The sequence below is a fragment of the Balearica regulorum genome, chromosome 3, assembly GCF_011004875.1.
Source record: "Balearica regulorum gibbericeps isolate bBalReg1 chromosome 3, bBalReg1.pri, whole genome shotgun sequence".
Taxonomy (NCBI): Eukaryota; Metazoa; Chordata; class Aves; order Gruiformes; family Gruidae; genus Balearica; species Balearica regulorum.
This window is the reverse complement of record NC_046186.1, coordinates 375,010-400,818: the sequence shown is the minus strand read 5'-3', so window position 1 is coordinate 400,818 and position 25,809 is coordinate 375,010. Positions and strand designations below refer to the sequence as shown.

Here is a 25,809-nt window from a genome sequence, read left to right as displayed (position 1 = left end):
GTCTACAAGGCCCTTTCCCTGCTCCGCTCCGCCGTTCCCCCGCGCCCCGCCATCGGGCCCGAGGCCGGTACAGCCGGAAGCCCGTGTCCTGCGCGGCGCCCCCGCCCGCCGGGGGTCCGGTGACCCAGGTGCTGCGGCCGGGCCACCGCCTGCCGCCCCGCCCCTCCCCGCCGCGGGGGCTGGCCCGGCCCGGCCCCGCCCCGGATCCTCCTGCCGCCGCGCTGCACGCGCCTCGCTCGGTCGCTGCCGCCGCCGCGGAGCCGCCGGAGTGCACGTGGAGCCGCCATGGGCTGCCTGGTGCTGCAGGACGGGTCGGTGCTGCGCGGCCGCCTCTTCGGGGCCGTCGGGGCCGTCGCCGCCGGGGAAGTCGGTGAGTGCGACGGGCGGGGCTGGACCGGGATCAGGTCCGGGACCGCGGCGGATGTCGGGGGACGGCCGATGTCGGGGGGGGGCGGGTCTGGCCCGGTGCGAGGCCCTCTCTCTGCTCGGCGCCGGGCCGTGGGGCGGGAGGGCGGCTTGGCCCCGGTCGCTGGGGGTTGGGGCCGGCCGTGCCCGGGGCTCGGGTGCCTCCGCCGGCGGGACGGGGAGCGGCCGGGATGCTCCGTCCCAGCCGACCCCGGCCCCTCTCCCTGCACTCGCAGTCTTCCAGACCGGCATGGTGGGCTACCCCGAGGCCCTCACCGACCCCTCCTACAAGGCGCAGATCCTGGTGCTCACCTACCCGCTCGTCGGTAACTACGGGGTCCCCCGGGACGAAACCGACCCCTTCGGCCTCAGCAAGGTGAGCGAGCGGGGATGGGGGCAGCGTGTCCCTGCAGCGCACGGAGCTGCCCAGCCCAGGGGCCTGCGGGCCAGCCGGGGTGGCACGGGGTGCCAGGGCGGGGCAGCGCCGGGCACCGGGGAGGCGCGTGGCGGCCGGCGGAGGTTTGACCTCGATGCCGCGGGGGCTGGTGCCAGCAGCGGGACGCAGGGTGCTCCAGCCCACCGTGCTCCTGGGAGGGGATCGGGGCTGGGGCCGGGGGAGACCCCCCGAACGCTGGGATTGGGGCACCCTCACAGCACGTGGGAAGCAGGGCCGTGTGCCCGTCCCCACTCGGGCTCCATTGCAGGATGGGGGTCCCAGCCCCCCGGGATGAGGCGAGGCTGGGGGAGGGCAGAGCAGCCCCTGCTGCTGCTTGAGCGCCCAGACCCCTCCCAGCCCCTCGGCTTCCCCTGGGGCAGAGTCCAGGCCCTGCTGCTGCGGCAGCGCCGTGTCGGGCCTCCCCACGCTGACTCTGGGGGTCTGTCTGTCCTGCGTTAGCGGGCCAGGAGTCCCTGGCCCCGCTCTCGCTGTCAGCAGCCCTCTCTGGGCCAGGGACGCATGGGTCCCTCCTTGCCTGTCCCTGCCACGGCACCACAGGCCCCATTCCTGAGAACCGGAGTCCCCATCCCACGCGACAGGACGTACTGGCGTGTTCGGGGCTCCCTGCCAAGGCTGTGGCTGGAGGCAGCGGTACTTTCAGCTGTGCTGAGCTGAGGGACCCTGCAGTGCAGGCCATCCTGGCCCCTGGGCAGGGGTCCAGCAGCACCGGGGGCCTGGGCACCCATCCTGGGACTCCCAGAGTCATGGGCTCAGCTGGACCAAGCCTCAGCCTCGCAGGGCTGGATGTGGGGCGAGGTGGGGGCAGTGACAGCCCTGCACGCCGTGTGGGGTGGCAGCAGGGACTGGTCCTGCGCCATGGGCCAGGGATGGGGTCCCTGTCCCACGGGGCTCCCTCAGCCCTGGGCTGCAGCTGTCCCGCCATGCCCCATGGGAGCGGCAGGGCCAGGCACCGAGGGGTGCGCAGGGCTTCTCCCGGGCTGGGGGCTCTGCGCTCAGCCGTACTCCCCCACTCCCCAGTGGTTTGAGTCCAGCAAGATCCACGTGGCCGCGCTGGTGGTGGGCGAGTGCTCGGAGACCCCCAGCCACTGGAGCGCGTCCCGCTCCCTCGACCAGTGGCTCAAGGAGCAGAATGTTCCCGGGCTGGAAGGTGGGACTGGGGAGACTGTGGGGTGTGGAGGGGGTGGGAGCTGGGGGGCAGCTGGGGGGCTGGGGCCCAGGGGGCAGTGAGTTCTGGACCAGACCTTTCCCTGCACTGGGATTTTCCTCCCCAGGGGATTGACCCGGTGTTGGTGGTTGGGGGTGACGATGTTGGCAGGGCATGGGGTCCTGCTTGGGGTGGGATGGGGCCACGGGGTCAGGTCTCTCGGCCGTCTGCAGGGGTGGATACTCGGGCTCTAACGAAGAAGATCCGCGAGAAGGGGACGCTGCTGGGGAAGCTGGTGCCGGATGGGCCCCCCGAGAAGAGCTTCTCCTTTGAAGACCCCAACAAGCGGCACCTGGTGCAGGAGGTGTCGCTGAAGGTGGGACTGGGGGAGAGCTCCTGCTGGGCTGGGGGCATGGGTGGGGGACTGCAGAGGTCCTTGCCGTGGAGGGCTGGTCCCAGCCTGGGGGGCCGGGATGATCCCTGGTCGCCCCCTCCGCAGACACCCCGTGTGTTGAACCCCGGCGGGTCGCTGCGCATCACGGTGGTCGACTGTGGCCTCAAGTACAACCAGGTGCGGTGTCTGTGTGAGCGGGGGGCGGCCGTCACCGTGGTGCCCTGGGACCACCCGCTGGACACCGCAGGTGAGGTGGCAGCAGCCAGGGGTGTCCCGGGGCTCTGTCGAGGGGTGAGGGGACGGGGTCTGGAGCAGGGGCAACACCTTGGCTGGTGCTGGGGGCAGAGGGAAGCTGCACCCTGCTCTGTGCTGTGGGGTCGGGGAGCCTTGATGTCATCCTTCCTGGGGGCTTGGGGGCTCAGGACCCTCGGGGGTGCATGGACTCGGGGTGCTTTGCTGTGATTGGGATGGGGGGCTCTGGGCCATGGATGGGGGTGCCCTAATGTGACCCTTCAGGGCCATGGGGTGTTGTGGGACTGGGGGGGGGGGGCTTGCTGCCACCTGGATGGGGGTTGTGGGCTCAGGGCACTTCAGTGTGACCCTGCTGGGTTGTCCGGGGGGGCATGGGCATGGGGTGCCTTGCTGCTAAGCTGCTAGTAGCTGGGGGGCCCTGCTGTGAGCCCTGGGGGGCCCCACTGTGACCCCGCTGCTGTCTCGGTGCAGACTTTGACGGGCTGTTCATCAGCAACGGCCCTGGAGACCCGCAGCTCTGCCAGGAGACGGTGTCCAACCTGCGCCGGGTGCTGGACGCCCCCCAGCCCAAGCCCGTCTTCGGGATCTGCCTGGGGCACCAGCTGCTCTCCCTGGCCCTTGGCGCCCACACCTACAAGATGAAGTGAGTGGGGGTCTGGGGTCGGGGTCACCGCGGGGTTGCGGCTGCCCAGGGCTGCCTGACGCCTGTCCCGCCACCCAGGTACGGGAACCGCGGGCACAACCAGCCGTGCCTGCATGAGGACACACGGCGCTGCTTCATCACGGCGCAGAACCATGGCTTCGCGGTGGAGGCAGGCAGCCTGCCGCCCGGTTGGGTCCCGCTCTTCACCAATGCTAACGACGGCTCCAACGAGGGCCTCGTCCACGAGTATAAGCCCTTCTTCAGGTGGGTGCGGGGTTGTGGCTGGGGGGGGGGCGGGGGGGAGCATGGGGCCGTGCCCTGCCTGACTCCCTCCGCAGCGTCCAGTTTCACCCCGAGCACCGCGCCGGCCCCACAGACCTGGAGGGGCTCTTCGATGTCTTCGTGGAGTCGTCACGGGACCTGCGGAGCGGCGACGGCAGTGCCCGGACAGGTGAGTGTAGGGCAAGAAGGGACAGCTGGGCCCTCGGGTCTGGGGCTGCGGGTGGGGGCTGTGTGCGGGGGACACGGGCAGGACCGTGGGACAGGGGCTGTGGGGCTGGGGCCACGCACACCCCCGTGCAGAGCCCCAGCGTGACCCGTCATCCCCAGTGCGGCAGCGCCTGCGGGACTGGCTGACCTACGACAAGGTGCCGGCGGGGGGCCAGGATGTGGCACGGCCCCGCAAGGTGCTGATCCTGGGCTCCGGCGGCCTCTCCATCGGGCAGGCGGGCGAGTTCGACTACTCGGGGTCGCAGGTGAGTGCCCACCTCTGGGGCGCGGGGGCAGTGGGGATCACGGCAGGGATGGTGGCCTGGGGCTGCTGGCCGTGACCCTTCTGCTGCCCATGAGGCCATCAAAGCGCTGAAGGAGGAGAACATCCAGACGGTGCTGATCAACCCCAACATCGCCACGGTGCAGACCTCCAAGGGGCTGGCGGACAAGGTCTACTTCCTCCCCATCACCCCCGAGTACGTCACCCAGGTGAGCACCCTGGGGTGCCAGCTGGGAGGGGACGGTTTGGGGGGTGCAGGGACAGGGGGACTGGGGGCTCTCTGGGGGGGTGAGAGAGTGTTGGGGGGTGATACACAGAGGGCTTGGGGGGCAGCACTGGCACGGTGGCAGCCGGAGGGCACAGGGCACGTTCTGCAGGGCTGCTGTGGGTCCCCCAGCACCACCCTGTGCCCCCAGGTGATCCGGAACGAGCGCCCTGACGGGGTGCTGCTGACCTTCGGGGGGCAGACGGCCCTCAACTGCGGCGTGGAGCTCACCAAGGCGGGCGTGCTGGAGCGGTACCACGTGCGGGTGCTGGGCACCCCCGTCACCTCCATTGAGATGACGGAGGATCGCAAGGTCTTCGTGGAGAAGATGGAGGAGATCGGGGAGCACGTGGCACCCAGTGAGGCTGCTGCCTCCCTGGAGCAGGTCCGGGGGTGGGATGGGGGCAGTCATGGGGCAGGGTGGGGGGCAGCTCCTGGGCAGGGTGCTGTCCTCCCCGTTCCCATCGCAACCCTGTTGTTCTCCACAGGCGCAGGCAGCGGCCGAGCGGTTGGGGTACCCGGTCCTCGTGCGCTCCGCCTATGCCCTGGGGGGCCTGGGTTCCGGCTTTGCCAACAACCGGGAGGAGCTGGTGGCACTGGTGAGCCAGGCCTTCACCCACACCTCCCAGGTGCTGGTGGACAAGTCCCTGAAGGGCTGGAAGGAGATCGAGTACGAGGTGGTGCGGGACGCCTACAACAACTGTGTCACGGTATGTGATGGGAGGAGACCACCCCCCCAGGGTCCTTCTGGGGGCAAGTTGATGGAGGAGCGGGTGCTGGGGGGGGTGAGGGGTTGGGGGCTTCTGCTGAACCCCGTCCCCAGGGCGAGCTCCCCAGCCCCTTCCGTGGTGCTAGCACAGCTGCTGGGAGCTGCGCCCCTTGAGCCAGACCCCCCTGCACCCCCCATGCTCTGGGGGGCTGCAACACCTGGGCCGTCCCAGGGGCTTGTTGTCCATCCCCGGCTGCACAGCGGAGTCCTTGCTGGTCAGGGGAGGGGAGGAGGCGGTGGGAGCCGGGAGGGACCCACGCGGAGCAGCGGCAGCTGGCAGCACGCACAGGTAGCACGTGGGGCAGTCGGAACCCCGGCAGCCTGCGGTGACCCCCCCCTCCGCTGCCAGGTGTGCAACATGGAGAACCTGGACCCCCTGGGGATCCACACGGGCGAGTCCATCGTGGTGGCACCCAGCCAGACCCTCAATGACACTGAGTACTTCATGCTGCGGCGCACGGCCGTGAAGGTGGTGCAGCACCTGGGCATCGTGGGCGAGTGCAACATCCAGTTTGCCCTGAACCCCGAGTCAGAGCAGGTGAGCACAGCTCCCCAAGGGCCCAGTCATGGCTCCTGACCCCCCCAGCTCGTCCTGCCCTGGGGGAGCGCGGTCCGGGTCCTGCCCCATGCCGTGCCACGGGGCTGTGCCTCACCAGCCTCCCGGGCTGCGGTGCCTGGTGTCCCTGGGGGCCAGAGGGTATCGCCATGTCGATGGCTCGGCCAGCCCCCATGAGTGCAGCAGGGCGCTGGGCCTTGCTCCCTCCCGGTGCCGTGCGTGGTCCTTGGGTGGTCTCCGCCTGGCTCCATAGCACTGCGGCCATCGGCGATGCCCGCCCTTCCCCAGCTGGGCTGCGCCCGCATTTGGTCCCCATCACTATTTGTGCCCTTCACGCACTCGTGACTCTTCGGGGCCAGCCGAGCACTGGGCAGCAGGGAGCCATACGGCCAGCACCCAGCCTCGTGCCATGGGGGCCGTGTCCTCTGCCACCCCACTAAGTCTGCCCGTCTGCTGCCTGCAGTACTACATCATCGAGGTGAACGCCCGGCTCTCCCGCAGCTCAGCCCTGGCCAGCAAGGCCACCGGCTACCCCCTGGCCTACGTGGCTGCCAAGCTGGCCCTGGGCATCCCCCTGCCCCTCCTCAGGTAACGGCACTGCTGCAGCGCGGGATGGCGTGCTCGCGCCCTCCCCCAGTGGGACAGCCCTGGCCGCTGACCCCCATCCCCTCCCCAGGAACTCTGTCACCAACTCCACCACGGCCAACTTCGAGCCCAGCCTGGACTACTGCGTGGTGAAGATCCCACGCTGGGACCTCAGCAAGTTCCTGCGCGTCAGCACCAAGATCGGCAGCTCCATGAAGAGCGTGGGTGAGCGCGGGGCAGGCGGGCAGCACGGGTGGGCAGTGCAGCGGGCGCGGGGTCTGGCCGCTCATGGCCCTGTCCGCAGGGGAGGTCATGGCCATCGGGAGGAACTTCGAGGAGGCTTTCCAGAAGGCGCTGAGGATGGTGGATGAGAACTGCATGGGCTTTGACCACACTGTGAAGCCAGCCTCAGATGTGGTGAGCGCTAGGGGTCTGGGGCGGGGGGGCCGAGCTGCCAGCTCAGTCCTGGGGAGGAGGCGGCCATCTGCCCCCCTCCCGGCCCTGCTCACCCCCCCCGGCCTGGCAGGAGCTGGAGACGCCGACAGACAAGCGGATCTTTGTGCTGGCGGCTGCGCTGCGTGCCGGCTACTCCATTGAGCGGCTCTACGAGCTGACCAAGATTGACCGCTGGTTTCTGCACAAGATGAAGAACATCACGGACCACGCAGTGCTGCTGGAGTCGTACCGCGAGGAGCAGAGCACCATGCCGCCCGCTGTGCTCAAACGGGCCAAGCAGCTTGGCTTCTCCGACAAGCAGGTGGCCCTGGCCGTGCTCAGGTAACGCGGGGAGGGAGCGGCCCCGCTCTGCACCCCAGCCCGTGTCCTGGTGCTCACCCTGCCCCTTGCAGCACCGAGCTGGCTGTGAGGAAGATGCGGCGTGACCTGAAGATCCTGCCGGTGGTGAAGCAGATCGACACTGTGGCGGCGGAGTGGCCAGCCCAAACCAACTACCTGTACCTGACCTACAACAGCACCGAGCACGACCTGGCCTTCCGCGAGCCCCACGTGATGGTCATCGGCTCTGGTGTCTACCGCATTGGCAGCAGCGTCGAGTTCGACTGGTGCGCTGTCGGTTGCATCCAGGAGCTCCGCAAGGTCGGCCGGGCCCTGGTGCCCCATGGGGTCGGTGGGTCGGGTGCCAGAGGATGGGGCAGGGGAGGAGCGGGGGGCCCTTGGCCTCACCTCGTCCCGCACCCCCACAGATGGGCTTCAAGACAATCATGGTGAACTACAACCCTGAGACGGTGAGCACTGACTACGACATGTGCGACCGCCTCTACTTTGATGAGATCTCCTTTGAGGTGAGCGGGGACAGGGGCCCTGCAGCTGTGGGGCTGGGGCAGGGTGAGGGCTGCCGTGCTGCCCATGACCCGCGTCCCAGCCACCCCCCTGCCCCACGTGGTGCCGCAGGTGGTGATGGACATCTATGAGCTGGAGAACCCTGAGGGCGTGATCCTGTCCATGGGCGGGCAGCTGCCCAACAACATCGCCATGGCCCTGCACCGGCAGCAGTGCCGCATCCTGGGCACATCCCCGGAGGCCATCGATTCAGCCGAGAACCGCTTCAAGTTCTCCCGCCTGCTCGACTCCATCGGCATCAGCCAGCCCCTCTGGAAGGAGCTCTCTGACATGGAGGTGGGAGGCCGATGAGGGCGATGGGGCTGCCCTGGTAGGGACCAGCCCTCAGCATGTCCCCTGAGGGTGCCGTCTCTCCCACAGTCGGCCAAGCACTTCTGCTGCAAGGTGGGGTACCCCTGCGTCGTGCGCCCCTCCTACGTGCTGAGCGGTGCCGCCATGAATGTGGCCTACTCAGACAGTGACCTGGAGAAGTTCCTGAGCAACGCCGTGGCCGTGTCCAAGGAGCAGCCCGTCGTCATCTCCAAGTTCATCCAGGAGGCCAAGGTCCATCCAGGAGGCCGCTCCAGCCCCGGGGCACCCCTGGTCCCCATCAGAGCCCTGTCCCCCTGCCCTGGCACCGGCAGCAGGCTGTGACCGTGTTCCTGCTCACAGGAGATCGACGTGGATGCAGTGGCCTGCGACGGCGTGGTGGTGGCCATCGCCATCTCAGAGCACGTAGAGAACGCTGGGGTGCACTCGGGCGATGCCACGCTGGTGACGCCCCCCCAGGACATCACTCCTAAGACACTGGAGCGCATCAAGGCCATCGTCCATGCCATCGGACAGGAGCTGCAGGTCACCGGGCCTTTCAATCTGCAGCTCATCGCCAAGGTACCTCAGCCGGGGGGACCGCACTGGCCAGCGTGGTGCGGGCAGGAGGATGCCCTGCAGCCACAGACGAGCTCACACCATCCCCTCTCCCCCAGGATGACCAGCTGAAGGTGATCGAGTGCAACGTCCGCGTCTCCCGCTCCTTTCCCTTCGTCTCCAAGACCCTGGGGGTGGACCTGGTGGCTCTGGCCAGCCAAGTGATCATGGGTGAGGATGTGGAGCCCGTGGGGCTGATGACGGGCACAGGCATCGTCGGCGTCAAGGTGAGCGGGGGCCGCAGGGGCCGGGCTGGGGCACGTGGTCGGGCAGCCCCTGAGCCCCCCCTGTCCCCAGGTGCCCCAGTTCTCCTTCTCACGCCTGGCGGGTGCGGACGTGGTGCTAGGCGTGGAGATGACCAGCACAGGCGAGGTGGCCTGCTTTGGAGAAAACCGCTGCGAGGCTTACCTGAAGGCAATGCTCAGCACTGGCTTCAAGATCCCCAAGAAGAACATCCTGCTGACCATCGGCAGCTACAAGGTTTGTGGGGCAGGGGCCTCCCCTCCCCTCCTCTCCCCTCTCCTCTCTGACTGGCCCTGGGGTCGTTGCAGAACAAGAGCGAGCTGTTGCCCACGGTACGGACCTTGGAGAGCCTCGGCTACAATCTGTACGCCAGCCTCGGCACCGCAGACTTCTACACTGAGCACGGCATCAAGGTCAGGCCTGGGGGTCTGGTGGGGCCGGTGGTGCCCTCGGGGTAGGCGCGGTGCCCTGACAGGCATCGCTGCCAGCAGGTGATGGCTGTGGACTGGCACTTCGAAGATGCGGATGGCAGTGAGGCTGGTGCCCGGGAGACCCAACGCAGCATCCTGGACTACCTGGCCGAGAATCACTTTGAGATGGTCATCAACCTCTCAATGCGCAACTCGGGGGGCCGCCGACTCTCCTCCTTTGTCACCAAGGGGTACCGCACCCGGCGCCTGGCCGTCGACTACTCTGTGCCGCTCATCATCGACATCAAGTGCACCAAGCTCTTTGTGGAGGTGGGCTGTGGTGTGCGGGGTCCCAAGGGATGTGGGAGCAAAGAGGGGGCTGGGGTAGGAAAGTCCTGTTGTGGATACCGCGGGGTGGGCGCTGTACACGGGCATTGCTGTGGGAGGGTCACTTGTGGGGTGCGGCTCGGGCAGGCGTCCTCATCCTGGCCCCGTTCCTGAGCCCTGGCCCCTGCAAGATGGGTCCTGCTTCACGGCTGCCCCCTCCGCAGGCACTGGGTCAGATCAGGGCAGCTCCCCCGCTGAAGATGCATGTGGACTGCATGACGTCTCAGAAACTCATCCGCCTGCCGGGTAGGTCGGACCGGGGCCACGGCACAGGCTGGGGGCTCCAAGGGTGCAGCACGGGGCCGGGGCAGTGCCAGAATCCGGGCCGTGGGCTCTGAGGGAGCTGCAGGGAGAGGAGATGTTTCCCTGCACTGCCGGGGTGCTCCGTGTCCCCCGTGGCTGGGGGCTGCCTGTTCTGACGCTGCTGTCCTGCTCCCCAGGGCTGATCGACGTCCACGTCCACCTCCGCGAGCCGGGTGGCACGCACAAGGAGGACTTTGCGTCGGGCACTGCGGCCGCCCTGGCTGGGGGCATCACCATGGTGTGCGCCATGCCCAACACCAGCCCCGCCATCACTGATGCTGCCTCCTTCGCCCTGGCGCAGAAGGTGAGGGGCCACCGCTGCCCGGCCTGAAGCCCACGGCCCCTCCCCAGGCGCTGCACTGCCGGCCGCGGTGCACTCGCTGCCCTCGGCGGGGCTGGCTCCGGCCCGGCACCCACCGCCTCTCACCCCCGCAGCTGGCCGAGGCTGGGGCCCGCTGCGACTTCGCCCTCTTTCTGGGCGCTTCCTCGGAGAACGCCGGCTCGCTCGGCCCCCTGGCCGGGGCGGCTGCTGGGCTCAAGATGTACCTGAACGACACCTTCTCCAGCCTGCGGATGGACGACGTGTCGCTGTGGATGGAGGTGAGCCGCCGCAGGCAGGGGCTGGCGTGGGATTGGACCCAGCTCCTGGTGCCGGTGCCCACCAGCCCTGTCCCCCCGCCAGCACTTCAAGCAGTGGCCGCGGCACCTGCCTATCGTGGCGCACGCGGAGCGGCAGACAGTGGCCGCTGTCCTGATGGTGGCCCAGCTGTACCAGCGCCCCGTGCACATCTGCCACGTGGCCCGCAGGGAGGAGGTGAGTGGCGGGGCGTGGCAAGGGGACTGCGGCCTTCGGCGATGGGGCGCGGGGCCGTTTGAGACCCCCCCTCACTGCGGCTCCCCCAGATCCTCCTCATCAAGGCAGCCAAGCAGAAGGGGATCCCGGTGACGTGCGAGGTGGCCCCACACCACCTCTTCCTGTGCCGGGACGACCTGGGGCGCCTCGGGGAGGGCCGAGCGGCTGTGCGGCCGGCACTGGGCACCCGCCAGGACGTGGAAGCTCTCTGGGAGAGCTTGGACACCATCGACTGCTTTGCCACAGACCATGGTGAGCCCTGGGGGGACTGTGGCGTGGGAGCACGGGGTGGGGATGGCAGCAGGTCCCGCAGTGACTGGCCCCATCCTGCAGCCCCCCACACGCTGGAGGAGAAGCAGGGGCAGGAGCCGCCCCCTGGCTACCCCGGCCTGGAGACGATGCTGCCGCTGCTGCTGACGGCTGTCTCTGAGGGGCGGCTCACGGTGGAGGACATCATCCAGCGCCTCTACGAGAACCCCCGCAAGATCTTTGGGCTGCCAGTGCAGGAGGACACCTACGTGGAGGTGGGTCCCTGGATCTGGCCTTGGCCCTGGATCCGTCCCTGGCCCTGCTGCCTCTGACCCGCCCTGCCTGCAGGTCGACTTGGAGCACGAGTGGATCATCCCCAGCCACACGGCCTTCTCCAAGGCCCGCTGGACGCCCTTTGAGGGCATGAAGGTGAAGGGGACAGTGCGGAGGGTGGTCCTGCGCGGGGAAGTCGCCTACATCGATGGTCAGGTAAGGCCCCAGGTACCCTTCCCCCTGCATCTAGGGGTGCCCCCCCCCCATCACTGCCTATCACCCCCCCATCACCTCTGTGGCTGCAGGTGCTGGTGCCCCCCGGCTACGGGCAGGACGTGAAGAAATGGCCCTCAGGAGCTGTGCTGGTGCCACATGCGGCCCCCGCCAAGGAGAGCACGAAGGTACTGGGGAGCGTGGGGCTGGGAGGGGGGGGTCCATGTCCCAGACCAGCTCCAGCTCGGCCTCTCATTGCAGACCCCCGAGCGGCCCCGGCACGTGGGGGCCGGTGAGACGCTGCGCAGCCGAGCCTCCAGCCCCCGCAGGGCCGGCCCCACGGGCGAGGGGCGCTTCCACCTCCCGCCCCGCATCCACCGGGCCTCCGATCCCGGCCTGCCAGGTAGGGGGGGCGGGCGGCGTGGCACAGTGTGGCGCAGCGGGCGGGCAGCGGGGCAGCGAGCATGCCGCCCTGGGGCCGGGTCTGGGGCCGCGGCTGGGCGGCCCCGCTGACGCCAGCCCTTGTGTCCCGTTCAGCGTTCCGGAGGCTGGGAGCCGCGCACCGCCCGGGCGCCCGAGGCACCGGTAATGTCGGGGGGGGACTCACTCAGACAATGAGACACGGCCGTACTAATGGCACTAACCGCAGCCAATGAGTGCATCCCCTCCCCCAGGTGCCGCGCTGGCCGCCGGCTGCCCACACCGCACGGGCCCCTTTCCGCGCCGCGGGACGGGGCCGGGCACTGCGGGACGGGGCACGGCTGCACCTGCCTGCTCCCCTCCCGGCCCGCACGGCACCTCGGGGACCCCTCGCCTGCCAGTGTGATTGGGGTCGCGTCTGATCGGGTTCTGTGGGGTGCGCGGGGAGAGGGGCACAGCAGCGCGCCAGGGCTTGGCCCACCCCATCTCCGGTGGCCGTGGCCCTGGCGTTGGGCCCCACGGTGTTTTGCCTGGTTCTGCAAGTGCCAGGAGGGCTGTGTCGCACCCGCAGCACCCCAGGAAAGTGGGGCCCAGGGTGCCGCAGCCACCCACACCCTCTAATGCTACCACTCCCATCTCCCACCTCAGCTGAGGACGCCCGAGAGAAGACCGGCAGGAAGGTGGCAGAGGCGGGTGAGTGCTCCGGGGGGGGGGGCCTGCGGCGGGCGGGCTGGGCTCTGCGGGACCACCTGCGTGGGCTGACTGGCTGCTCTCGGTGCTGCAGATCCGACTGTGATCCAGGACAGCTACTTCTACCCGCTGGGCCCCCTCCCACGCCAGGCATCCCCCCAGGGCGCACCCCACTTCCAGACCTCCCCGCTGCTGCACCCCCTGGTCGGGCAGCATGTCCTCTCTGCCCAGCAGTTCTCCAAGGAGCAGGTGCCCGGGCTGGTGGCGGGTGCTGGGGCTGCAGGCACTCGGATGAGCACGGGGAATGTGGTGCCACATGCGCCCTGGCTGAGTCCTGGTGCCACATACGCCCTGGCTGAGCCGCCTCTCCCTGTAGCTGTCGCATCTCTTCAACGTGGCACACACCCTGCGCATGCTGGTGCAGAAGGAGCGGAGCCTGGACATCCTCAAGGTGAGCTGGGCAGGGGGAGGCTGCGCAGGCACCCCGTGGGGAGCCTTGTGCGGGGTGCGAGTGCCCCTGGGCTCCCCGAGGTGACGGTGTGGCCCCACAGGGCAAGGTGATGGCATCCATGTTCTACGAGGCAAGCACACGGACCAGCAGCTCCTTCGCGGCGGCCATGAGCCGGCTGGGCGGCTCCGTCCTGTCCTTCTCAGAGGCCACCTCCTCGGTGCAGAAGGGCGAGTCGCTGGCTGACTCCGTGCAGACCATGTGCTGCTACGCCGACGTGCTGGTGCTGCGGCACCCCCAGCCAGGCGCCGTCGAGGTGAGAGGGGCTGGTGGAACCATCTCCCACCTGCAGTGGGGCTAGGGGGGTGGCTGCATCCTGCCCTGATGGCAGGGATGGTGACCTGCGCTATGGGGCAGGCTGGGCAGGTCCTGCCCCACGGGGCTGGTGGGGGCTGCATCCTGCCTGCACGCAGCGCTGCCTGCACTCAGCCCTGCCTGTGCTCCCAGCTGGCCGCCAAGCACTGTCGCAAGCCCGTGATCAATGCCGGGGATGGCGTGGGGGAGCACCCCACACAGGCGCTGCTGGACATCTTCACCATCCGTGAGGAGCTGGGCACAGTCAACGGCATGACGGTAAGGCACTGGGGGCCGGGGGGGTCTGCGGCTGCCCCCGCGATGGCGCTGGCGGACTGAAGGGCCCTGCCTGGGGCCAGGGGGGCCATTGGGTGCCGTGGGTCGGGCTGACCGCTCTCCCCAGATCACCATGGTGGGCGACCTGAAGCACGGGCGCACGGTGCACTCTCTGGCGTGCCTGCTCACCCAGTACCGCGTCAACCTGCGCTACGTCACCCCCCCCGGCCTCCGCATGCCCCCTGACATCACCAGCTTCGTGGCCTCCAAGGGCATCAAGCAGGTGAGCAGGCGGGGAGGGGGGGCAGGGTGCCGTGCCCCCCGGCCCCGCTGACAGTGCCACCCCAGGAGGAGTTTGGGAGTATCGAGGAGGCGCTGCCGGACACCGACGTGCTGTACATGACCCGCATCCAGAAGGAGCGCTTCCGCCTGGCGGAGGAGTACGAGGCCGTGAGTGCGGGGGTGGCGGGAGGGGACCCCGGGTCTCGCCCCGGCATGGGGGCCGCGGCCTTCTGCCCGTGGCAGGGTGGGGGCTGTCCTGTCGTCCCCCCCATCCGCGTTCCCTGCCCCGCAGTGCTTCGGGCAGTTCATCCTCACGCCCCACATCATGACCCGGGCCAAGGAGAAGATGGTGGTGATGCACCCCCTGCCCCGCGTCAACGAGATCAGGTGGGGGGGCGGGGGGGCTCACTGGGGTGGCTGTGGGGGGCTGTGCTGTGGGCAGGGGGGGCTGGGGGCAGCAGGCGGGGTGGGGTGCTGTCGGGGGGGGCTGGGGGCTGCTCTGGGGTGGGCGATGGGGGCGACAGTGTGTGCGGGGGGCTGTGGGGGCTGTTGGGGGGGTCACGGTGTGTGTGTGGGGCTGTTGGGGGGGGTCGCGGGGGGAGCTGTTGGGGCTGTTGGGGGTCGCGGTGTGTGTGTGGGGCTGTTGGGGGGGTTGCAGGGGGCTGTTGGGGGTCGCGCTGTGTGCGGGGGGCTGTGGGGGCTGTTGGGGGTCGCGGTGTGTGCGGGGGGCTGTAGGAGCTGTTGGGGGGGTCGCGGGGGGGGGGCGGGGGGCTGTGGGGGCTGTGGGGGCTGTTGGGGCTGTTGGGGGTCACGGTGTGTGCGGGGGGCTGTGGGGGCTGTTGGGGGGGTCGTGGTGTGTGCGGGGGGCTGTGGGGGCTGTTGGGGGGGTCACAGTGTGTGTGTGGGGCTGTTGGGGGGGTCGCGGGGGGAGCTGTTGGGGCTGTTGGGGGTCGCGGTGTGTGTGTGGGGCTGTGGGGGGGGGTTGCAGGGGGCTGTTGGGGGTCGCGCTGTGTGCGGGGGGCTGTGGGGGCTGTTGGGGGTCGCGGTGTGTGCGGGGGGCTGTAGGAGCTGTTGGGGGGGTCGCGGGGGGGGCGGGGGGCTGTGGGGGCTGTGGGGGCTGTTGGGGCTGTTGGGGGTCACGGTGTGTGCGGGGGGCTGTGGGGGGGTTGCAGGGGGCTGTTGGGGGTCGCGCTGTGTGCGGGGGGCTGTGGGGGCTGTTGGGGCTGTTGGGGGTCGCGCTGTGTGCGGGGGGCTGTGGGGGCTGTTGGGGGTCACGGTGTGTGCGGGGGGCTGTGGGGGCTGTTGGGGGTCACGGTGTGTGCGGGGGGCTGTTGGGGGGGTTGCAGGGGGCTGTTGGGGGTCGCGCTGTGTGCGGGGGGCTGTGGGGGCTGTTGGGGCTGTTGGGGGTCACGGTGTGTGCGGGGGGCTGTAGGGGCTGTTGGGGGGCTCGCGGGGGGGGCGGGGCCCCGCTGGGCTCTGGGGGGTCCCGGGGGCGCGCGGCTGACGTCACTTCCGCAGCGTGGAGGTGGACTCGGACCCTCGCGCCGCGTACTTCCGGCAGGCGGAGAACGGGATGTACATGCGGATGGCGCTGCTGGCCACCGTCCTGGGCCGCTACTGAGCCAATAAACCGCGTCACTCTGCCGCGCCCTGGCGTCATCGCGCCGCGTCGTCTTCGCGCCGCACCGTGCGGGCCATGGCGGCGCTGTGGAGGGGCTGCGGGCGGCTGCTGAGGCGGCGGCCGGGGGCTGCAGAGGCGCTCACCGCCGGTAAGGGCCGGGCCGGGCTGGGCCCCTGCCTCCGCCGAGCTGCGCCTGTCCCGTGTCCAACCCCCCCCCGGCCCCGCCGCTGGGCGCGCCGTGCCTCCCCCACCCCCCATGGCACCTCCGTGACACAGGGCCGTGCTCTGCTCTTGCGGGCGCTGTCACCCCCGCAGGGAGCAGGGCAGGAGCCCCGCAGGCGGGGGGGGGGGAGGGATGGCCGCAGTGCCTCAGGGCTCTGTCCCTGGGGGGAGCAGGGGCTGCCCTTCCCCCCCCCCGGCTCAGCGGGGAGCAGGGCCCCGCACTGCGTCGCACGGGGTGAAGGGCTCTGGCCCACTCCGGGCTCAGGAGATCTGCGCTGGGGGCCTGTGCTGGAGCCAGGAGGGCGAACAGGGCTTTAATGAGGCACATCCCCAGAGAGACCCCTCCACAGCTTGAGGACTCACCCCAAAACCCTGGTCGGAGGCTGTTTCGGGAGCACTGCTCCCCCCTGGGCAGGGATGGATGCTGGGACATGGCACAGGGGTTCAGCAGGCTGCAGCCGACACAGCATGGGGCCGAGCCTCCCCCGCCCCGGGTGGGCTGCGAGAACAGGGCAGCGATGGCCTTGGCTTGAGTCAGGCGCAGAGGGGCTGCCTGGGGAGAGCCCCTGCCCCCGAAAGGCTCCTGGGGCTCTGCACTGGTGATTGACTCTCCCAACAGCCTTGCTGTTGGCAGGGCTGGGAGGTGCCATAATCCTGCCCCAGTGCTGGCAGGCAGCTCCATGCGCCCCATGGATGCTCTCCCTGCATGGGCAGCTGCTGAAGGCAGGGATCTCCTGCCTGCAGTGGCCCAGGGCTGGCAGTCCTGAGCAACAGGCAGCTCTGTGTCCCCCCTGCAGGGGTGAGGCTGGTCAGCAGGAAAGCCTGTCCTGCCCACCCGTGGAGCTGTGAGGGGGGTGTGTGGCAGGAGCTGGCCAGGAGCAGGGTGCCTGCGTGTTCCCTTCTGCAGCCCCCGTTCACAGCTTTCCCTGCCACCACCACTCCCCCACCAGCCATGCCCCTGACAAATAACCAACCCAGGACACTGGAAAAGCACAACCGCGGGGCCTGGGGGTGCCCGGCTGTACTGGGGAGCCGGTGTGAGGGCTGGGGGGCTCTGCTCGGTGTGCAGCTGCTGGCCCTCGCTACTGCCCATGAGAGTGATTGGACATCACTGCCTGCCAGGCTGCTGGGGTCTTGCCAGGCCTCCTCCCTGTTCCTGCTGTTATTTTTATCTGATTTGATGGATTCTGTTGCCTGGCACCTGCTGCACTGTGCCCTGCTGGGCTGCGCATCCACCCCTTGATTCCTGGAGGAAAGCCAAAGCAGAGCCGGGAGGGCTGCCCAGGACCAACCCCTGCCCACTGCTGTAGCTGGTTCGGTACAGCCTGTGGCCCCAGGCTCGCTCCGGGTTCCAGCTCTGCCTGTTGCTTCTTCACAGCAGAGCCGGCCCTGCCATGCTGAGGCGCAGCACCCCAATTCCTCAGGGCCCTGGCAGCCCCCAGGAGCGTGGGGCCGTGTCCCTGGGGGAGCGCAGCTGTCCGGCATGGCCGCTCTGTGCGGGGGGCCAGCCCGGCGCTGGACGTGGTTCCTGCGGCCAAGAAGAGGCTCTGTCTTCGGGCCGCAATGGCTCCCTGCTTGCGGTGGGTGCCCAGGCCTAGCCCTGCTGCCCTGTGTGAGGCTGCGAGGGCGGGAGCGTGACTGTTCCTCCGGGGCAGCGCTGCCAGGGGACAAATCTTGCTGCTCTCCTTGTACCTTCAGCAAGTAATTACCGCGTCCGAGGCCGAGACAGGCTCCCCCAGGCAGATCCCAGCCTCCAGCCCTGCCTGCACTGGCTGCTTGCAGAGCGGCCGGTGCTGCCGTTCCCCCAGGTCGAGCAGAGCCGCCAGCTGGGGCCGGGCCAGGGAGCTTTGCTGGCAGTTGGCTGTGCCCGGTGCGTCCCACCGTGCTCGCCTGCCGAATCGCCATCCCCCCTGGCAGCCAGAGCTTGCGGGGTCAGGTGCAGCTTCACCTCCTGCATCCCAGGCGCCGGGCCAGGATGCCAGCAGGGCCTGGGCACAGCGGGCAGCAGCACGTGCCCGCAGCAGTGACCCTGCTGTCCTTTGCTTGCGGAGAGCAGCCTCACGCTCCCTTGGTGGCAATGCCACCTCCAGCCGCCAGCCAGCGAGGCCCACGGGGATGCAGACGGTGTGGCCTACTTTGGCTTGGGGCTGTTCCAAAGTTCTCTGGCCATGGGAGTGGCAGCCTGTGGCATCGGCCAGGGCCCCTGGCTCCTGGGCTCAGCCCGGCCAGGGGCCGTGCACTGCCTGCTGCCTCCTGCCTGCCCGCGGCACGCCTGCGTCCAGCGTTCCCGTGCAGGCACAGTGCTGCTGTGCACGTCGGCTCTTCCCCGGCCAGGGTGTCATGGCGGCAGCAGGGCCTGGCAGAGCCGTGGGGTCAGCCAGGGGCTGGTCCCTGTGTTCTTGGTGTGGGGCGCAGCTGGGGGGCTCCGGCCCCACGCCGGAGCTGTGGCGGGGCCATGCCAGCATCGCCCTGGGCAGGCGCAGCACAGGTGGTGAGCGGTGCTGGTGCCAGCCTGGGCAAGTGAAGTCATTGCAAGGGGCTTGATCCAGCGGCACTCCCGGGGCTGGGTAGGGGTGCGCAGACAGCCCTGTCCCCCTCAGCAGCCTTGGCGTTGCTTCGTCACCGCCAGGCACTGTGCCCGGAGCCTTCGGCACTGAATGAGTAACACCGGCACTGCCGGCTGCGCTTTCTCAATGAGCGCCGTGCGGGGGGAGCCTGCCTGTGCCCAGTGGGAAGGCTGCCCGTGGGAAGCGGGCAGGCAGCCGGTGCTTCTGCTGTGCTGGTCTGGGGTCCCTCACCTGCCACCACCCCCTGCCCCTGTCCCTGCGCTGCCACGGCCTCATGGGCTGGTGGGGGCCGCTCTGCCATTGTGGAGGGGTGTGGGGGCTCTCGGGGCCCAGGGACGGAGTCTCAGCCCCTGGGGGCTGCACTGGTCCTGGGTGGGAGATGGAGGCGGTGGCAAGACCGTCCGGGCAGGGCTGGCCCAGTGCCGGTGGGGCTGCCGCTCCCCAAGACGAGGACTTGCTGGGTTCAGGGTTTCCAAGAACAGAGCACAATCGTCGCGGGACTGGAGACCTGCCTGGGAACCATCCTGGGAGGAGCAGGGGGAAGGAACAGGGAGCTGGGGGAAGGAGCGCCGGGCCAGCCGAGTTGCGTCGAAGAGGTCAAGGGTGTAAGGTGGAGGGGGAGCTGCCAAAGGCCCAGCTGAGCGGCACCCTGTGGGGACGCGCACAGCAGGCCCCTCACACTGATATGGAAACAAGGCGAGGAGCCGTGCCAGCGGCGAGGAGCTGGGGCCGGCCCTGGCATCTGGCCGGCCTCGCCTGCCGGTCCTGGCTGCGGGGGCAGTGGGGCTGCTGGGCAGGAGTGGCACAGGCAGAGAGCGGCTTCCCGAGGAAGGGAGTCTTGGTCAGCAGAGTTTGCGCAGTGCTCGGGGAGGGATTTTGGGAAGCACGAGGCCTGGGCTTGGGAGAGGCCGCAGCAGGCGGCAGCTCGGCGGGCTCTGCCCCAAAAGCCCCAGACACCCCGGGCCCCGGGTGACAGATCAGCCCCGTGTCAGGGGCATAGGGCAACGGCACGGCCAGGAACCAATTTGGGCAGAAAGGCTACGTCGTCCCGAGAGCAGCCCAAGGCGCTTGGCTGCTGCGGGAGGGCCTGTGCCGCGGTGCACGTGCAGGCAGGTTTGGCACAGGGCCGCGGGTGAGCTGCACGCCAGGACGGACGGACCCAGCGGGGCCAGAGCAAGCTCAGGCCATCCCAGGGGCGGTGGGGCCGCAGGCAGAGGCAGCGCTCGGACAGGAGGACCTGGCTGTCGGCAGGACCCGCCAAGGTCTCGCCCTGCCCGAGCGTGCCGCGGCCGCCTGAGCGGGCTGTGCTGGTCGCAGGGGCCCTCATGGGAGCGGGTGATGTGATCGCCCAGCAGCTGGTGGAGCAGCGGGGACTGCGTGGGCACCACGGCTCCCGGACCGTGAAGATGATGGCGATTGGCTTCTGCTTTGTGGTGAGTGGCAGCGCGCTGTGGGCACCTGGGGCCCTGTTCCTGCAGGTGGGCTGGGACGGGGGGCTGTTTCAGCAGGGCGAGACTGTGGTGCCTGGGTGTGGGCTGGGCTGTCCCAGTGCCGCCTGCAGCAGCCACGGGCAGAGCTGGGTCCCCCTGAGGACGAGTGCCCTGTCCCTGCGCCCGGCTGTAAGTTGGGTGCCCCTGGCTGCGCTGCAGGCTGGGACGGGGCCGGCAGCCTCTGTCCGTGCAGCCTGGGCACCCGTGCCCGTCCCCCCATGCCATCCCCACTGCTAGCACCAGCCCCCGGGGAGGTTCCGTTTGGCAGGAGGGTGACTCTGCACCCAAGGATGCAAACGTGTCCTGCTCTGCTGTGCGTGGCAAGGCTGGATGCTGACCCGTGGCTTGGGCAGGGGGGGCCCTGGGCGGCGCTGGCACAGCCGGGGTCCCCCCACTGTGGAGCTCTGCAGCTGCCTTGCTGGAACCAGCCCCTGGTTGCCCCATGCTGGTGCTGCCTGGTGGGGTGCTCCAGGAGGGGCAGGGGCTGCGGCCATCCCTGCGGCCACCCCACGCAGGAGGGGCTGTCCCACGGCAGTGTGGGGCCGAGGAGGGGAGGCAGGACCAGCCCCGATCCCTGCATCCCAGGGCAGGGCCACTTAACCAGCCCTGGAGACCCCCCCCAGCCCTGACACCCTGGGGGACAGTGGGATGCTGCCCCTCACCACCCGGCTCCTGCAGGGCCCCGTCGTGGGCGGCTGGTACAGGATCCTGGATCAACTCATCCCAGGGGCCACAAAAGTCGTGGCCGTGAAGAAGATGGTCCTGGACCAGGTCAGTGCTGTGTGGGTGAGGGTGCCTGTGCGGGGCTCATGCAGCAGGACAGGGTTGGGGGGAAGGAGGCATGGCCGTGCGTGGGCGAGTTTCCATCCTGTAGGCAGGTTTCCATCCCGTGCCAAGAGCCCAGCTCGGTGCAGTGGGCGCTGAGCAGGCAGCATGCCCAGGACCTGCTCTGTGGGGTGGCTGGGTGCAGCACAGAGACCCCCGGGCCATGGGGCAGCTCAGTCCTGCAGTGTCTGCAGAGTGTGCCAGGCCTGCCGGCTGTGCTCAGGGGGGCCATGGGGATCTCTGCTTTACCCGTACTGCAGATGTCCTGAGGCTGTGCAGAGCCACGGGAGGCCAGGCAGTGCCGTCCCTGCTGCGGAGGGGGGTCCTGGGAACGGGGATCCTGGTGCTGCCCTGGCTCCTGCCCTCCTCCCAAGGCCAGGGTCAGCCCCGTGCGGTGCAGGGCTGGGGCGGACAGGGTTGCGAAGGGTCTTGGGCCCTTCCAGAGGCCCCATGGAAAGGCCCATCCCTCCATGTGGCTCTGTGCTGGGGAGCAGCAGGCCGAGTAGCCCCAGGGCATTGGGCAAGCTGGACCTGCCCCCCGCTGCCCTGCCATGCACCCCCCTCACCCTGTGCCACGGGCCCGGATCTGGGTGCCACAGGCTCCCCGGCATCGGGCCCCCGCTCCTCTCTTGCAGGGGGGCTTTGCGCCATGCTTCCTCGGCTGCTTCCTTGCTATCACAGGGGCAATGAACGGGCTGTCACTGGAGGAGAACTGGTCCAAGATCCAGCAGGTACGTGCTGCTTCCCCAGGGCAGCATGGGGCCATCGGCAGCCAGGGTGCCTTGGCAGCTCCTCGTGGTGTGCCGGCAGCACCGGCTGCTCCCATTTGTGTTTGTGCCTGTGCCCAGGCACAGCCCCCTCCCAGCACCGGCTGCGTGCCCCCAGCTCTGCCATCACGCTCCCGTCCTCAGCCCACTGCTGTGGGGCACGGACCAGCTCTTTTCCTGGCTGGGGCCCGGGGCTGTGCAGGACCAGTCCTGCCGGGCTCAGCGCTGGGTGCCAGGGGCCATCGGGCGCCTGGTGCTGCTGGTCCTCCGGGTGCTGGTGTCAGGGCTGCTCCCTGTGGCGTGGCTCTCTGGGGTCCCACCTGGGGGCCTGGTGCCATCCAGCTCGCTGCATGCCGTCCGCTCTCCTGGCTGCGTCTCCAGAGCCATTACCGAGATGGCTCCCATTAGGAGCAATTGCTGGAAACCAGCACGAAAGCTGAGTCAGTGTGTCCGGAGGGTGAGTCACTGGGGAGCGGTGACCACCGCCGTGGGATGAGCCATGCCAGGGGTGGGCGCGTGGTTGCCCAGGGGGTGCATGGCACCGCTGCTTGCACACCAGTGGCTGCTGGGGCTGTGTGTGAGGGGCTCCAGCCCAGCCGAGCCCTCTGTCCCGGGGAGTGAGCTGGGGTGTTACTCCTGCCAGGCCGTGAGCCGGTGCCCCGGGCCAGAGCTCTGGTGGGGGTGCCATCTCCCAGAGCTGATTCTTCTGCGTGGGTGCACCCACTTGGTGCTGGCCGCTTGCCCACTGGGCTGTGGGTAGCACTGGCAGAGACCTCTCCTGCCCCTCATCCTGCCCTGGAGCACAGGGAGCAAGTCCTGGGGGAGGACTGAGTTGCCTCTTCTTTCTCCTGGCTCTTGCAAGAGCAGCAGCCAGGGTACGAGGCGTTTTGGGAAGCCCCAGAGGTGCACAGGGGCTGGCCCTCAGCATGGGCAGCACCCCTGAGCACTCCCGTCACCTCATCTGCATCTCAGCCAGGTCGATGCCATGTTATCTTGCCTTGCCCCCCCCGGGGAAACCCACCAGGGCCTGAGCACGGTGGTGGGTGATTCCTATGAGCTGTGGCTCCTGGCCCTGGGAGGGGGCTGTGCTGGGGGCCGGGCAGCAGCGGCTGGCAGCCACCTTCACCCCTGGCTTGGGCCGCATCCGTCTCTTCCCCACGCAGAGGAAGCGTCAGCAGAGCATCCATCACCCCTGCACCCGCTCTCCCCGTCCTGGGCTGCCGGCCAGTGCCGGGAGGAGGCCGGGCTCCCGGCTGAGTCACGGCCAGGCTGGATGATGGACTCGTCCTGCTGCCGTGGGGCAGGGCTGCGACACGGCTACCGGTGTGGTACGAGGACAGGGCAGCACCTTGGGCTCCCAGGGCAGCTGCCCCAGCTTGGTGCCACCCCAGGTCTGCCCCACCATGCCTGGGAGGGGGCTCAGCGGATGTGGGGCTGGCTGGGGGCTCACAGCCTGTGCCAAGGAGAGGAGCGGGCAGCCCCTGCCTTGCCTGCTCTGCCTGGGTCTGCTGCAGGCACCCCAGCTCACCGCCTGCCCTCTCAGCGCCTTAGCCTGCCCCACGCCTGCCCCTGCTCTCCTCCCGAGCAGAGTGACGGGCATCTCTTGGGAGGTTCTTCTGTGCTGCCAGCTGTGGGCCCCGCCGCTGGAGCCGGCCCCCCCGGCAGCCCCAGCCTCTGCCCACAGCAGCCGGGGCCTCCCTGGGCCTCTGCAAACGGCCGCCGCTGCCGGGGCCGGCTGCGTGGCAGGGCCGGGTGCCCGTGGCGGCTGGATGGCAGCGGGGCCATGCTGCACACTCACGGCCTCCCTTCTCCCCAGGACTACGCGGACGCCCTGATGACCAACTACTGCGTAAGTGTTGGCGGCAGCCGCAGGCGGGTCCGTGCGCTCCCTGCCCCGGTGCCATGCTGGCTGTGCCCTGGCTGGGCCGGGCTCCACCGTGCCCCTGTCCCCCCCCTCAGGGACTGCCGTGGGCACAGTTGGACACCCTGGGCGCCTGGGCAGAGGTGGGCACGGGGCAGGGGTGCCGGCAGCGCCCCTTCACCACTGTCTCTTTCTCTCCCCAGATCTGGCCACCGGTGCAAATCGCAAACTTCTACTTCGTGCCTCTGAAGCACAGGTAGTAACGCGGCCGTGGCCCCGGCTCCCCGGCTCCCGGAGCCTGCGGCTTTGGACCCTGTCCCCTCTGTCCGCAGGCTGGCCGTCGTCCAGTGCGTTGCCATCGTCTGGAACTGCTACCTCTCCTGGAAAGCAAATCGGATGTGAGGGGGGGAGCCACGTGCCCTCCCTGCCTGCGTGCGGCCTGACTCTGCCCCACCTCCGGAGCCCTCGGAACCAGTGCCGGTGGCCATGGATAGGGCCAGGATAGGCAGAGTGTCGGCAGCAGCCGTCCTGCTCTCAGGCACCCCCCATCACCTTCAGCTACTTCCCTCACTGCTCCAGGGACACACAGAGAAGATGGAGACGGGCTGGTGCTTGGTGCTGCTCCGGGTCTGACAGCCTGCCATGCCATGGGACAACTCTGCCCCTCAGCATACTTCTCCATCCTTCCTCCTCTCCCCAGCCGCTGGCCCCGCACACGGCGTGTTCCTGCCCGGGCGTTGCTCTGTCCTTCCCCAGCGTGGATCCAGGGAAGGGCGAGGAGCCAGAGCGGCGGGTGCCAGTGCAATGCCCCTGAAAATGGGTTTCTCCATAGCTCTGCTATGGACAGTCGGAGCACCCAATAAATGGTGGGTTTTTTCCCTCTTAATTCTTGTGGCACTTCAGCTCGCAGCTCTCCGTCCCAGCGGGGCCTCGCCAGGGGCTGTGCTGAAGCGGTTTCAGACCGATTGTTCCTGTGCTCATGGAACTGCTGGCTGCACTCCTGTCCCCTTGGTGGGCTGGGGACCCAGAGCTGCTCTCCCAGCCCCCGGGCAGGCGAGCGGGGCCCTGGGGCAGAGCGACGGTCAGCTCTGCCTTTTCCACAAAGATCCAAGTGCGTGGCTGTGGTGCCAGCATGGCGTGGGACTGGGGGACTGCGTTGCTGGGGGTGGGCTACCCTGGCTGTCTCGGGGAGGGGGTCAGGCGGAGTGTGGATGGCAGCTTAAGAGGTCACCAGGTCCCACTGGCTGTTCTGTGGGGTGTGATGGTGCCTCCACTGTTGCCAGGCAGTGGGACAAGGCGAGCTGCACCCAGGGAACACGGGCACTGGGTGCAGGATCCTCCCGGGTCTCACAGCACACTTGATGCAGGGCTGTGCATCAAAGAGGAGGATGGAGGAAGTGTCTGGGTGAGAGCTGGGGCTGCGATGGGGCCAAAATGCACCTGCCCGTCCTGCCTGTCCGGAGTCCCATGCTGCTGCCACCTGCCTGCACTGCTGCCTTGTGGAGACACACATCTGGGCTTGTCCTACTGCCCTGGGCAGTGAGCAGACAGGATCCGGCTCACACAGCACCCTGCCTGCACATCCTGACCAGGGGCTCCAGAGCAGAGCTGGTGGGATCACGGTGGTTGATCTTGCCCGGAGCCCTGAGCCCCAGCCCCCTCGGCAGTGCTGCCACAGCCCCAGGTAGCTGGACGGAGCCGTCCCCACACGCTGCCAGCACCAGGCTGGGCTCTGCCAACCAGCCGCCCTCATGGCACTTGCTGAGGGGGATGCAGAGTCCTTCCTCCTTCCAGCCCGCACGGAGCTGGTGTCCATGCCCACCCATGCACACACTGCCCTTGCACACCCACCCTGGTGCTGGCTCGTACCAGCCAGGCAGGGGCTGGCCCTGCTCTGGCCCCGGGGGTGGGTGCAGTTCCAGGCAGATGGGTGCAACGCAAAGCACAGGTGAGCCGAAACCTGCGCAAGACCCCTGGTGCACCCTGCTGGGGATGGAGCCGCAGAGCCCGCCTGGCTGCCCAGCCCTCAGCACCCAGGGGACGGGAAGGGGCTGCAGCTGTGACCACTCAAAAGCACCACGGAGCAGCACTCGGCTGTGAGGCTGGGGCTGTGCGATGCGGCTGTGTGCGGACCGCACCAGGGCTTTGCGGGGCCGGGTCCAGCCTGGCCTCAGGCCCCACGGGGAGCTGCAGAACTTGGCCCAGGCTCTCCCCAGCCCACAGGGTGAGCGCTGCTGGTCGGAGGCTAACGATGGCAGGAGCTTGCAGCCCCAACAGGCTGAGCCTCTCGCAGCTGTGTCCAGAGGTGCAGGCGGCCCTGGTGTGTCGGCAGCGAGGGAGCTGCGAGCGTGGCACGAGCCAGGCGCTTGTCCCCGGGAGCAGCCAGCCCCACGGTGCAGGGGCTGCCAGGGCTGGGGTGGCCTGAGCCCAGCCCCTGCTGAGGGCTCTGCCCTAGAGCCGCGGGGAGGCGGTGCCGAATGCCAGCCTTCACGCCAGATCCACGTCACGGGTGCATGGCACCGTGTGCTGCCCCGCTGCAGGCAGGGCT

At 69.3% G+C, this 25,809-nt stretch overlaps 2 protein-coding genes across 5 annotated transcripts; both read left to right on the top strand.

The window, feature by feature from the left end:
- Positions 1 to 148: 148 nt before the first annotated feature.
- On the top strand, positions 149 to 15,552 carry CAD (carbamoyl-phosphate synthetase 2, aspartate transcarbamylase, and dihydroorotase). 2 transcript variants are annotated; one of them, XM_075750195.1, is made up of 45 exons: positions 149 to 370; positions 642 to 781; positions 1,880 to 2,009; positions 2,240 to 2,382; positions 2,506 to 2,647; positions 3,124 to 3,295; positions 3,374 to 3,559; positions 3,634 to 3,746; positions 3,905 to 4,050; positions 4,145 to 4,276; positions 4,484 to 4,717; positions 4,821 to 5,042; positions 5,451 to 5,639; positions 6,121 to 6,245; positions 6,334 to 6,467; positions 6,547 to 6,659; positions 6,769 to 7,019; positions 7,091 to 7,337; positions 7,445 to 7,543; positions 7,653 to 7,877; positions 7,962 to 8,144; positions 8,253 to 8,471; positions 8,567 to 8,734; positions 8,805 to 8,987; positions 9,059 to 9,163; positions 9,242 to 9,490; positions 9,712 to 9,793; positions 9,988 to 10,154; positions 10,286 to 10,450; positions 10,533 to 10,664; positions 10,754 to 10,955; positions 11,037 to 11,227; positions 11,301 to 11,441; positions 11,531 to 11,626; positions 11,700 to 11,841; positions 11,976 to 12,023; positions 12,507 to 12,551; positions 12,643 to 12,797; positions 12,925 to 12,999; positions 13,100 to 13,312; positions 13,504 to 13,629; positions 13,754 to 13,909; positions 13,975 to 14,076; positions 14,201 to 14,295; positions 15,427 to 15,552. In XM_075750195.1, the coding sequence occupies exons 1-45, from the start codon at positions 286 to 288 to the stop codon at positions 15,527 to 15,529; spliced, it is 6,771 nt and encodes a 2,256-aa protein (XP_075606310.1). In that variant the 5' UTR covers positions 149 to 285; the 3' UTR covers positions 15,530 to 15,552. The 2 variants fall into 2 exon arrangements, with proteins under 2 accessions (XP_075606310.1, XP_075606309.1); XM_075750194.1 differs by lacking the exon at positions 11,976 to 12,023 and having other exon boundaries at positions 177 to 370.
- On the top strand, positions 15,544 to 24,158 carry MPV17 (mitochondrial inner membrane protein MPV17). 3 transcript variants are annotated; one of them, XM_075750196.1, is made up of 7 exons: positions 15,544 to 15,677; positions 19,636 to 19,751; positions 20,487 to 20,579; positions 21,269 to 21,364; positions 23,217 to 23,249; positions 23,465 to 23,517; positions 23,594 to 24,158. In XM_075750196.1, exons 1-7 carry the CDS (start codon positions 15,605 to 15,607, stop codon positions 23,661 to 23,663), a joined length of 534 nt encoding a protein of 177 aa, XP_075606311.1. In that variant the 5' UTR covers positions 15,544 to 15,604; the 3' UTR covers positions 23,664 to 24,158. The 3 variants fall into 3 exon arrangements, with proteins under 3 accessions (XP_075606311.1, XP_075606313.1, XP_075606312.1); XM_075750198.1 differs by lacking the exon at positions 20,487 to 20,579; XM_075750197.1 differs by lacking the exons at positions 23,217 to 23,249; positions 23,465 to 23,517; positions 23,594 to 24,158 and adding an exon at positions 22,564 to 22,820.
- The last annotated feature ends 1,651 nt before the right edge of the window (positions 24,159 to 25,809 follow it).

Excerpts from the sequence above, each read along its gene's own strand:
- CAD (XM_075750195.1), top strand. The coding sequence starts at position 286 with ATGGGCTGCCTGGTGCTGCAGGACGGGTCGGTGCTGCGCGGCCGCCTC. Across the intron at positions 6,468-6,546 it reads CAGCTCCATGAAGAGCGTGG|GGGAGGTCATGGCCATCGGG; the intron begins GTGAGCGCGGGG and ends CCCTGTCCGCAG. Across the intron at positions 12,024-12,506 it reads CCCGGGCGCCCGAGGCACCG|CTGAGGACGCCCGAGAGAAG; the intron begins GTAATGTCGGGG and ends CTCCCACCTCAG.
- MPV17 (XM_075750196.1), top strand. The coding sequence starts at position 15,605 with ATGGCGGCGCTGTGGAGGGGCTGCGGGCGGCTGCTGAGGCGGCGGCCG. Across the intron at positions 15,678-19,635 it reads TGCAGAGGCGCTCACCGCCG|GGGCCCTCATGGGAGCGGGT; the intron begins GTAAGGGCCGGG and ends TGCTGGTCGCAG. Across the intron at positions 23,518-23,593 it reads TTCGTGCCTCTGAAGCACAG|GCTGGCCGTCGTCCAGTGCG; the intron begins GTAGTAACGCGG and ends CTCTGTCCGCAG.